The 12,408-nt window shown below is 39.6% G+C and overlaps 2 protein-coding genes across 4 annotated transcripts in view; one reads left to right on the forward strand and one right to left on the reverse strand.

Annotated features, from left to right (window-relative positions):
- The window catches only part of GPALPP1 (GPALPP motifs containing 1), a 32,977-nt gene extending 25,998 nt beyond the window's left edge, over window positions 1-6,979 (reverse strand). For all 3 annotated transcript variants that reach the window (XM_047080009.1, XM_047079999.1, XM_047079988.1), the window contains exons 1-4: window positions 6,829-6,979; window positions 3,500-3,632; window positions 2,627-2,725; window positions 136-244 (exon numbers count right to left, since the gene is read on the reverse strand). In XM_047080009.1, the coding sequence (XP_046935965.1) occupies window positions 136-244; window positions 2,627-2,725; window positions 3,500-3,632; window positions 6,829-6,916 (429 nt within the window). In that variant the 5' untranslated portion in view covers window positions 6,917-6,979. The remainder of the gene's footprint in view (window positions 1-135; window positions 245-2,626; window positions 2,726-3,499; window positions 3,633-6,828) is intronic.
- A 151-nt stretch (window positions 6,980-7,130) lies between these two features.
- The window catches only part of NUFIP1 (nuclear FMR1 interacting protein 1), a 39,814-nt gene continuing 34,536 nt past the window's right edge, over window positions 7,131-12,408 (forward strand). Inside the window, exons 1-4 of the mRNA XM_047080030.1 lie at window positions 7,131-7,541; window positions 9,560-9,642; window positions 11,440-11,538; window positions 12,278-12,340. Coding sequence (XP_046935986.1) covers window positions 7,139-7,541; window positions 9,560-9,642; window positions 11,440-11,538; window positions 12,278-12,340 — 648 coding nt within the window. The 5' untranslated portion in view covers window positions 7,131-7,138. The remainder of the gene's footprint in view (window positions 7,542-9,559; window positions 9,643-11,439; window positions 11,539-12,277; window positions 12,341-12,408) is intronic.

Raw genomic sequence — 12,408 nt, forward strand, 5'->3', positions numbered from 1 at the left:
TACAATCCTAGATTAATGTGGATGCAACTGTGTGACTGCGTATTAGTTACATTTGAGCCAAATGATTACATAGTTATTACTCTGCAAAGTCTTGAGTTTGTTACATCTTATGCTTTAATCAAAAAATTTCCAAACCTCATAGTTGAAATATGATGATACTTGTTGTCCTGGATCATCTCGGCCTTTGTCACTTTTCTGAGTAGATTTAATAAAACCAGGTGGTAATGCAGGACCTATTATAGGCCTGAAAAATAAAATGTACCTTTAACATTCTCCCTGATTTTCAAAAGCAGTTTTTAGAATAAGCGTTCACAAAAAAGAAAAAAAAAAAAAAACCAAATACTAACAAATGTTGAAGATGAGAATTTCATGTAACATATTATTTGTATTTTATAACCTAGTATTTTTCCATAGTATCTTAAAAAAATACAATTTTCTCATTTTTATTTTCTATTTGTTTGTCAATGCTAAGATACTAAACCAGTAATTCTCAATGGCAGTGATGTATATCACTTCCTAAAAGAACTCCATTAAATAAAAATAATATTTTTAAAAAATTCCTTATTAAGAATTAAAGCCTGTGAAGATATTTTTCTATTTTGTGCCTTGGCTTTCAGTTTTGATATTCACTGACCACTGACAGGTGCATTAGGCGTGTTATAGTTACAGTCAGAACTCCTTAAGTATAAATTGAGTTCTAAGAACATAAACGGTGCATGCATACAGAGATGTCGGCAATTTATGGTTACACGTGCCACGGGAGTATACAAATCTGAACGCTGTCCTCACTATGGAAGTGCACAAGAATGAAAAGTCATTTGAGACCTACAGACAAAGGAAAAGGTGCTGTGCTAGCCACATTTCAACCAGAGCACTTTTCTGTTTCCTTCAAACAACCCCTAAGTTGTTCCATTTTCTGGGTGAGCAAAATAAGGCCCAAGGACACCACAAACTAGCAAGTGTCAGTGGTGGCGTTTGAACCCTGGTCTCCTTGATGCCAAAGTTCATTTTCTTTCAAGGTGACCTATTGCTACATTTCTGAGGGAACTGACATCAGTTCAAATGGGAGAAGTGCCTAAAATGTGGGGCTTACAAAGAGAAAGCCTTACTTCAGGGAAAAAATAACAGAGACAAGATATTTTCTACTCTCTTTCATACTTTACGTTTCTTAATTCTTTCTTTCATACCAATGTTTTCCCCAGAGATGTCGCTGTACCAGTTATTAACAAGCAAGATGGCAATGAAGTCCTAAGCTGACTTTTCCAGGTTGCACTGTGTTCAATCAGAGCCTCACAGACAGGCTTCCTAGCAGAGGAAAATTGGTACTGACTCAGAAGGTCTAGGTTCTGATCCTGGCCATTGAATAGCCAAATACAACTCTCAAGAAAGACATTGCTGTACTTCTAATAATGTGCTTTCTTGAAAGGAATGTTATGACCCAGTGGTTAGCAAATTTTCTGTAAAAGGCCAGAGAGGACATTTTAGGCTTTGAGGGCCATATATGGGTCTCTTAGGCATGCCGGTCTTCGTTTTTTAGATGACCCTTTAAAGATTATTCTTGGCTTGGTGGCACACAAAATCAGGCAGCAGAGAGTCTAGCCTTATTTCCAAAAGGTCCAAAGTTAACATGAAAATTGGAGCTGATAGATAGGATTGTAAAGTTTGAATATAAAATATACAATAGTTGGGGCGCCTGGGTGGCTCAGTCTGTTAAGCATCCGACGTCGGCTCGGTCACGATCATGCAGTTTGTGAGTTCGAGCCCTGCGTTGGGCTCTGTGCTGTCAGTTCGGAGCCTGGAGCCTGCTTCGGATTCTGTGTCTCCCTCTCTCTCTGCCCCTCCCCCACTCATGCTCTCTCTCTGTCTCAAAAATAAATTAAAAACCACATTAAAATATACAAAAGTCTTTTTGACTTGTTCTTGCATACTGGTAACAGTGCTCTGAATTATAAACAAGGTGGTGTGCAATTACATATTCAGCATTAAAAACTTTGTAATTCTGAGAAGATAGGAATTAAAACTTACTATATGCTTACCTGGGGTCAGGCATCATGTAAGAGGCGCGCGCGCGCACACACACACACACACACACACACACACACACACGTATGTGCATGTACGTAAATATGAAATCTCAATCATTGCAATAATTTTGAAAGGTACGTGTTGTTATCCTATTTCTCAGATGGCAATTCTGAGGTACAGAGAAGTTAGTCAAATTGTTTAACGTGGCACACAGGAATTGTTCTGTCACCAAATAACTAAGAAAGCATCTAATTTTAAAGGTAAATACCAGGATTCCAGCCCCAGGCCTACTGCTTACTATGTGTGCAACCTTATCTATTTAAGAAAAGGGTGAAGAGGGATAATGCTGCACTCAGTCTATCACAGAGCACTCTTGTGAGCATCAACTAGGGGATGTGGAGGTTTTTTATAAACTACAGAAGTGTTTATAGGCATGTAAATAATCATTTTTGTTAGAGGAAACAGTTACTTTCCCCTGTGCGTTTCAAATGTTCTATAAATCTGTAAGTTAAAAAACAACTTTGGACAGCGCTTTATTGAATCAACAAACACCTACTGAAATAGTTGGAAAAGACTGGCCTGAAACACTACACACTGTCACCTTGGAGGAGAATCATCCTGCTTTTTAAATCCGGGAGGAAGAGCTGGTCCAAAAAACCCTTCATCATCGTCGTCATCATCCTGAGTTCTCCTCTGTTTTCTAAAAACACAGTAGTACAACGTTACGCAAATTTTTTTCACAGAGAATCTTAAGTTTTGAAGGAAGCATTAACTCCAACTAGTTGTATAAACACTGAAACAATAAATTCATCTTGCCCAGTGAGAACAAATGGACACCACAGTTGATCTTATATCAACCTTTTCCTGGAATTTATTTTTGGCCTAAAATGGTGCCATATTTTCTATGGCAGTAGTTTTCTATATTTCCTATAGCGTTAAAGATTCCACTTTATTGAGGTTTCAAAGAGTCTACTTGCTGAATGTTTTTGAGCAAAAAGTTTGACGCTAGCTTTTTATCTCATGCAGGAAGGTTTTAAGTTGCTAGTTCTGTCTTATCTTTAAAACGCATCAAAAAACCCTTGCTACCCAATACTAAACAAAAATTCCACTTTTCTTTACATGGACCCATGGCAAGGAAGGGTAGTTAGAAGGAAATCATTCATTTACTTAAGCAAAAACCGTACACTGCATAAATAATTTCTAGAAGAAATCCTATGGCTCATCTAGAATATGTATTTAGACACTTCAGTAATACCTTAAGAAAAAATGTTTTAGATAAGAATTTAATTGAAATCCTAGATGTCTCCACAACTATCTACTACAATAAATTTCCTTCTAGAAGGTGTAGTTCCTGACGAAATGCCATATGAAACGATTTCTTCCTGTGCTGTAAAAATACAGATATGGCATTCCTGACTATCTGTTCCAGCCAAAGTATACTAGGTTTGAAGCTTGGTTTATTTAAGTGACTGACCTTGCACTTGGACCAGTGTCATCTTCTTCAGATTCTTGATTCCCTTCTTCGTACAATGAACTACTGTCCTCATCACTGTCTGATGACTCTGAGCTACTGCTTTTATAATTAGGGGGTAAAGCTGGTCCTGCAACTATAGGAAATTTCTTGTTTAAGTCACAATTGGTCATAATTGTTGCAATTATGCATAACTGTGCAATTATGCATAAAATGTTTCAATGAACCCCTTAGCCAACACTTTATACTTTATTTTATATTTTTATAAAAGTATACATTTTATATTTTCTTACACTATACATCTTCCCAGCACTCGCTGGCTATTACTTATTATGAACTTTTATCTCATTTGTTCCTGTTTTGTGCACAAAACAAATAGGGGAAGGGATTCAGATTAAAAATGGAAGGACTAGCCTTAGAAGAAGGTAGTGCACCTTTTCTATTGTAATCACAGGGAAGACAAAAAAGTTGAGCAAAGATTCAGGGAACTTTTCAGGCATAGTGCAGAAAATAGAGTTAGTTCTTTTAAGATGGCATTTACTCTTCCAGTGAAGTAGAGGGAAAGACAGTCTGAGGAAGAAAAAGAGGCTTTTAAAAAACCATGGTTGAGATTAGGGAGAGAACTGCATGGGGAAACTGTCCGAGGACTGCTGGGCACAGCTGAGAACCCAATTAGGGAGGAGACTGTAATTTTTCGTAACATTAGCCTGTGGAGCTGTGAAGTTTTTTCTAGCAGCATTTGGAAGGCTGGATGTAGGCTCATGAGAAGGTAAACATTTGGAATGATCTAGAGCTGGGTTTTTGCCAGATGAGTTTAACAGAATACTGAATGGGTAAGGCAGCTGAAAACATTGCAAGAGAATGGATGAATTGATGGACTGTGAGGTCTAAGGCAAATAGGGGCAGAAGCAATTAAAAGGAGGAGGCCAAAAAGGATAGAAGGCAGGGTCTGCAGAGCTCAATGAGGTTAAACAACAACAACAACAACAACAACAACAACAACAACAAAGTCTAACAAGAATAACTGAATGAGAATGATAAGGGGTTCTTGCTGAGAAAGAAACTTGAATTTAAGTTTTCAGAGATAGAACAGAGTCCAGTGTGTGATTAGAAATGCAGCTGAAATTCGTGGAGGTGATGGTCATTGCAGAGTCTGAAGTTGGAGTCAAAATAGCGAAGGCTCCACCTATTTTCCACAAGGCAGCATCTGGAGTACATGGACTGGTCTTGAGAAAACATCTCCACACCCCTCTCCCCGAGTTTTCTAATGACATGATCTCAGGGGACATTTCCCAGCATTCAATATTCCAAGGTATTTGAATAAAGTTAATTTGTTCCATCTCAGACCTGTGTGCTCACTCCCTCTTCCAAACTCAGTGATCTCTTTCAGGAAGGTAGCTGAGTATGAGGAACACAGGACAGATATCAGACTGGGTTCAAGAATCCCCCACCTGAGAGCAATTCTGATGCATGCTACAACATGGATGAACTCCAAAGACATTACGTTAAGTGAAAATGCCAGTCACAAGAAGATAGGTACTGTATGATTCCACTTATCTGAGAGACCTAGAGTAGTTAAATTTACAGAGACAGAAAGTAGAATGGTGGCTTCCAGGAACTGGGGGAAACGGGAACGGGAACAGGGACTTACTGTTTAATGAGTACAGAATTTCCATTTTGCAAGAAGAAAAGCATTCTGGAAATGGATAGTGGTGATGGTTACACAATGTCAATGTACTTAGTGATGAACTGTACGCTTAAAGGTGGTTAAGATGGTAAATGTTATGTGTATTCTACCAGAATGAAAAAGAAAAAAACTAGATGCACATTTGTGGTCACATGATTTACAAAGAAAGTGACATTACAGTGCAGTATGGAAGGGAGGGTGATGGATCAATTAGAAACCTGTGAGGAAAAAATAAATCTTCACCCCTACCTCACACCATATACAAGTATCAACTCCAGATGGACTGCAAATATAAACGTGAAAGATAAAACAGTAATGCTTGCAGGATAAAACAAAGGAGAGTAACTCTGTAACCTCAGAAGAGGCAAAGACTACTTAAATAGGGTACAAAAAGCTCTAACCATAAAAGAAGAAAAACTAAAAATCAGAATTACTGAAATTAAAAACTTCTGTTCATCAACACATACAAATGAGAGGGAAAAGGCAAGCCACAGAATTAGAGGAGATATTTGCAACATGCATAACTGAAAAAATGACTTGTCCAGACTACATAAAGAACTCAACAACAACAAAAACAACAAAGAACTCAACAGGCCAGTAAGGAAAGACAGATCAGTGGAAAAATGAACAAAAGACTGATTTAGCAGTATGTACTAAAGCTGAATGTAGACATATCCAGTGATCCAAAAATTTCAAAAGGAATGCAACATGTATTCACTAAAAGGTAGAGCAAACATTAAAGGAGATAGAAATGCATGAAGAGTCTATAAAGCATTTATTTGGCAAATACAAAGTGCCCACTCTGTATTAAGGCTAGAAGACCATACCATAATGGTGCAAGCAGATATGCTGACAAGTTATTCAAAAAAGTGTATTAAATATATGATGTAATTAAGTGGAAGAAAACCCTGTGGGGGAAAAAGAGGGCGTGACAATGCTTGGGAGAGTTTGGAAATGCTTCACTGAAGCCTTCGCTGACACTGAAGTTGGGCCTCGGAGGATGGGGTAGGAATTCGTCAGGTATGTCAAAAAATGCAGAGTGGGGCCAGAAAGCTCCTAGAGAATTTAGAAACTGCGCAGTACTGAACTAGTTCAATACTGGGCTGTGTGTGTCAGGTACAATGACAGGAGGAGAGGCTAGGAAGGCAGGTCGGGGGCTAAGGAGCAAAGCATCCCCTGCAAGAGCCATGAGCACTGCTCGTCAGAAGGCAATATGGCACAGAGGTTAGGAGCACTGGCTGTGTTCTAAATTGGGCTCCACCATTTACCAGCCGTGTGATACGGGCAACAGCCTGGGCTTCAGTGTTCCCGTTTATAACATGGAAATGATCATCTTTACTTCATACGGTTTCTAGGAGGATTAAATGACAATGTGTATTGATCGTTTAGCACAGGGTCCGGCCCGTTAACCGTTAAATGGGAAACATCTTCATTACAGTGATTACCATTCCCCCCCCACCCCCCGCTCGCCCCGTTCCAGCGCCACCTCCCCGCTACCGCTAGAAAAGCAAAGTTAGCTCCGGTCCTCCTCGCCCACTTGCCACTGCTCCACCGTTTCAGGCCTTAGATCTCAATTCCGAGAGTGGGACCGGGCCAGAAAAGGGGCGGACAGGCCTGGCGGGCAGCGTACACGCCGGCCGCTTACCAGGGCTGGGGTCTCGCTCCTCGTCCTCTGCTGTCCCGCGAGCCTTGAAGCCGGGCGGCAGCGCCGGCCCGATCAGATCCCTCGCCATCCGCGGTGGCGGACACCGGTCTAGCCTACAACCCTATCCACGCAGCGTCAAACCTACCCAAAAGGCAGCCCGGGATCCGCCGCAAACGGCAGGAAGTTTTTCCGGCGCCGACCAATGACGTAGCAGCCCGTGGTTGGCAGAGTCCTGTAATTCACGAGACCGGAAGTGACGCATAAAGCTTGCTCCATATTCGCATGCTAGGTTCTCTACCTGGCTGGAGGCATGGCTGAGCCTGCTGGTGATTTCGTGACTTCTAACGGGTGGCTTCCAGCATCCGAGCTGACCCCCACGTTGGGGCCTCTGAGAGACACTGCTTCACTGTCCGACAACTGGATGTTCTGGGCAATGCTGCCGCCGCCGCCACCGCCTTCGTCGTCGCCTCCCGTACGAGGGTCAGAGCCTTCCTCAGGGGAGCAGCACCCCCAGGAAGCCCAGGCTCTCCCCGAGGCGCCTCCTCCCTTCGACGCCCAGATTCTTCCCGGGGCGCAGCCTCCCTTCGACGCCCAGTCCCCCCTTGATTCTCAGCCTCAACTCAACGGCCAGCCTTCCTGGAATTTCCAGGCTTCTACATCGTGGTACTGGAGACAGTCTCCTGGTGTTTTTCCTGGATATCAGAACACTCCGGGTAGGCTATTACTCTTTTCCTTACCGCCCCTTTACTTTTCTTCTTCCCTTCTTCCCTTTCCCACTTTTCCCTTTCTCTACTTTTGATTCTGCCCTGCACTCTTGGGGGTCTGGTCAGTTAAGGTCTCACAATTTGACCGGAATGTTTGCTCTGATTGTTCAGTCTGTTTAGCCGCTGAGGAACTGGGAATATAGCAGTGAACGAAACATAGAAAAATCCCTGTTTTTATGTAGCTTAACATTTCCTGGTGGAGACAGAATTAAAAAAAAAAAAGCAGTGTGTGTTAGAAGACAGTGAGCTACCTAGAGAGAGAAAGCAAAGAAGGTGATAGGTAGTTCTGGTGTAATTGTCAGTGTCAGTCATAATGAAGGTGACATTTGAGCAGAGACTTCAAGGAGGTGAGTGATCAGAGCTATGGGGACCGCTGGGGGAATACGGATGCAGGCAGAATGAACTGCAAGTGCAAAGAGCTTGAGGCATGTGCTATAGATCAGAATGGAAGCCACTGTGGCTAGAGGCGAGCAATCCTGGGGTCGAATTGTAGAAGACTGGGGAAGAGGACAGACCTGCTAGGGCCTTGTAGACGATGGGATTTTGACTTTTTACTCTTGTGATAAGGATAGTGCGGGGGAGTGGCATAATTTATGTTTTAGAAGGATTAATGTGGCTACTCATGGGAATTGACTTAAAAGGAGATGAGTTAGGAAGCTATTGCAGTTATCCAAGTGAGAGATACTGGGGACTTGGACCAGGGCGGAGCTCTGGAGGTGATGAGAAGTGTTGGATTCTGGATCTGTTTTGAAGGTAGGTTTGGGCCAACACGATTTGCAGGCTGTGAGGTAAACTCAAGACAAGAATAACTTAGTTTTTTGCCAGTCAAGCAGAAAGATGTGGATTGAACAGATTTGGAAGAAGGACCAGGAGTTCAGTTTGGAATACGTGTCAAGAAGATATATCAAATAAGCTGTTAGTTTGTGCTTTCAGGGGAGATTTGTGGCTAGAGCTGTGAATTTGGGTGTCATCTGCATACAGATCATATTTAAAGCCATGAGATTGTTTACTTAAAAGCTTCTCCAACTCTGCCTAAGATTATTTTACATTAACTTGATGCCAAATCAGCCCTTACTGTGTGCCAAATGCTGGGAATATGAATGCGCCTGAGACGGTCCCGAGACAGGTGAGATGGGTTCATAAATAATAACCACAACACAGCATGACTGGTGCTAGAGGCATATGAAAGGTGATTTCAGAGTGTGGAGGAAGTTGGGGAAAGTTTTTGGAAGAAGTGTCTTGGGACATGTTTAGGATTTTGGAAGAGATACTTTTGTAAGTCGGGGCGAAGAGGTGTGAGTACAAGGTGAGTTCTAAAGATTGCACTTTCTGTTGCGACTGAAGCCGAGTAAGTGGAGGGTATGGGGGAAGAGTAGCATGAGAAAAGATACCGGCATCTCATTGAAGGATTCTGGGAAATCATTCGTAGATTTTCCAGCAAGCTTGTGACCATTGGAGGATTATTTTTCGGTGGTGTCAGTGCACAGTGTCTATTGGAAGAGAGGGCTTAGGAACTGGAAGACAGTCTGGGAGGCTGTCTAAGTAATCTAGGTGAAGGATCAGGGTTTCATAGCTGGATCACAGCCATAAGAAAGGAGAATTTGAGAGAAAATGTATTTCACAAGGTTGTTTTCCTGGTATAAAATTGATGCTGAAAAGCTGTATTGGGATAGTATTGTTTACATTTCTAATGTTTGAAATAACAAGAAATGTCATCAAGGTTAGAGTAGCCATTCCTTTCTTTGATGCCTTTGAAGCATTGTATGGACATCTAATCTTACAAATTATGTGTTCATTTGAAAAATATTTATTTGGTAGACTAGTCTTAATCTTTGTTAGTTTACTTGAACTACTTTTCTTCCTAGAAGAGGTAGTTTCTACCCAAGTATTTGTGACATCATAGAGCAAATACAAATTTAAAAAATTGTATAGTCGCAAATATTTATGGATTTCTTTTTGTTTCTTAGTTAAGCGTTCTTATTTTCCACGAAAATATGATGCAAAGTTCACTGACGTCAACTTCCCTCCCAGTAGAAAACAGAAGAAAAAGGTATTTTTAAAGATATTCTTGAATGGGACACTTCGGTCCCTATGTCACTGTTTCATGCCTTGCGTTTCTAACGTAACTGTTTCAGTGTTTTGCATCCATTATTGACACAGTGGGGCCTTGCTATAATAGGATCTTTAAAGACCTTAGCCTTAAGTAAAAACTTTAAGCAAAATCTTTTTGAGAAGTAAATGGAGAAATTGTAGAAAGAGAAAACATTGAATTCATTTCAATGTATTTTCAAAAATAAATATAACAGAATTGTGATTATGAGTAAATATAAATGTTATTAAACCTTGGTGAACTAAATATTTATATATTAGCAAATTGGAAGGGGAAGGATGGAATTTAGGGAGAAGAACAGAAGTCCAAACTTTCTCTTATAAAATTGAAAGTATGGAGTTAAGAACAAATTATAATGACATAAACTCTTTATTTTTCATTATCTTTTTCTTTTTGACACAGGGATCTTTTAGGAAAAAATACTTCTGTGATTGAAAAAAGAGCAGTTTCTTCTTCTTGTGTCAAAATCAATTAAAATTAAGTTTAATGTTAATTTAAAATAGTTTATATTTAGTTTATCCTCTGTGCCTGAAGTCATGTCTGAAATTGTTCAGGCAAGATTTTTTTGTGTTATTATTGTTACCTTATTTATTTGTTTATTTTAATTCATTGTACTGCTTCAGTTCTTTTCAGTAGTAGATATTTATCATTTTTAGGAAAAAGTTATTGTTTTTTAAAAATCAAGATCAACTCTTTGTTGTGCTTCAGGGACCAAATCTTAAAATAGGCTGCTTTCTGAGGAAATTTATAAATCTGGTCTGTTTTAAAGATGTGCATTAATTAGTGTCAGGGCATCTGACTGGCTCAGTTGGTAGAGCATGTGACTCTTGATCTTGGGGTTGTAAATTTGAACCCCGTGTTGGGTGTGGTGATTACTTAAAAATAAAATCTGGAAAACAAATAATGTCATTAGTTTAGAATGAGTCGAATAAAGTCTACAGCATGAAATTAGTATTCCTCATTTTGACATGAAAACTGTATAGCTAATACTAACAAAATATTGTACAAGTATATTAACGTAATCCCAATGTTAAACAATAGAAGGCCATTTCCTAGTCTCATTGTAAATAATTTTTTTGTTTTAAATTTAAGAATAAAAATAGCAAATTGGGAATAAGTAACTGACCTTTACTAAGTGATTCTTTTTTGGGGTTAAAAAAATCTGATATAGTTGTTTTTCCTAAAAGTTGAAATGCTGTTTTGTTTTTAATTTTTTTATTTTTAACATTTATTCATCTTTGAGAGACAGAGCTAGAGTGTGAGTGGGGGAGGGGCAGAGAGGGAGGGAGACAAAGAATCTGAAGCAGGCTCTAGGGTCTGAGTTGTCAGCACAGAATCCGATGCAGGGCTCGAACCCATGAACCTCAAAATCGTGACCTGAGCTGAAGTCAGACGTTTAACCTACTGAGCCACCCAGGTGCCCCAAAATGCTGTTTTACCATGAGTATTGATTAGACCATTTTGACATATGCTGTGCCCTTAATTAGATTACCAATTTGATCTACTCGCAGTTTATATTCTACTCAGATTTAACAATTTTTTTATAATGCTTGTTTTTCCTAATATATTTCCTATAGAAAACAAAACAGAATTATCCTTTCATTAGAAACGTATTCAGAAGTTTTCCCCACATACAGGGATTATGTGAGAAAGTACATACTACTGAGAGGATAGTTATATTTTCATCATTGAGTAAACATTTTTTATCAAAAATCTAATGCTTGTTTGTGTTTGCAGAAAAGAAAGGAACCAGTTTTTCACTGTTTTTGTGATACCTGTGATCGTGGTTTTAAAAATCAAGAGAAGTATGATAAACACATGTCTGAACATACAAAAGTAGGTTTTTCTTGGTTGCCCTGAAGTGTCTTTAACACAATGAGTCTATTTGGTAGAAATTCTGAGCTTTTTTTCCTTAAAAGTTTATAGTTTTCATAGAAATGTCATTTGATGTCTTGACACATTGAGATAGGGACCCTGGGATTTGCAGTTGGAGGGTGGGGAGCCTACCGCTTCAGGAAGAGGCAAGATGGCAGTAAAGAAAGGAGGTCTGACAACTGTGAGTGCTCACCTCCTCTGCTTGGTAAGAGTGCTGGGCCTCACCCCAGTTGCTCTTTGTACCTTTGTGTGTTTTTTCCCCTTTAAGGCTGCCCTTGACCATTTAATCACACTGTGTAATTTGCCATGGCCCATCACTCTCTAAGGTTGGTCTGGACCTTATTAAGTACTTTAAAAAAAATGCTCTTAATTTGGAAAGGTTCTTTTTCAGTTTATAGGAATGCCCCTTCAACTTTAGGAGTTAAGAAAATTTTGTAACATTGCCGATGTCATGTATATACTAAGTAGAGAAGTAAATGATATGTGTTACTGTACTATATGCTTTGAGAATGTCATTCCTTTTTAAATACAACCTGGTTTGGAGTGCTCTTTATTTTGCTATTGACATAGTTTGGGATGCTGTCTATCCCGCATAGATGGGATAACTATGTAGTTCAGTGAGATTATGTTTGAATATGCAGTAGTAGGGTAAAATTAACATAGAAAACATTGAATAGTCTTTTTCTTTAAACTCTTGCAGTGTCCTGAGGTAGATTGTTCTTTTAGTGCACATGAGAAGATTGTCCAGTTTCATTGGAGAAATGTAAGTTCTTGTGTGAATTTTTGTTTTGTTTTTTTAATTCACGTTCTTTTTAATTCACTGATTTGTTA

The sequence above is a fragment of the Lynx rufus genome, unplaced genomic scaffold, assembly GCF_022079265.1.
Source record: "Lynx rufus isolate CCGP_SWC_20201006 ecotype Redwood Valley unplaced genomic scaffold, mLynRuf1.p SCAF_1, whole genome shotgun sequence".
Taxonomy (NCBI): domain Eukaryota; kingdom Metazoa; phylum Chordata; class Mammalia; order Carnivora; family Felidae; genus Lynx; species Lynx rufus.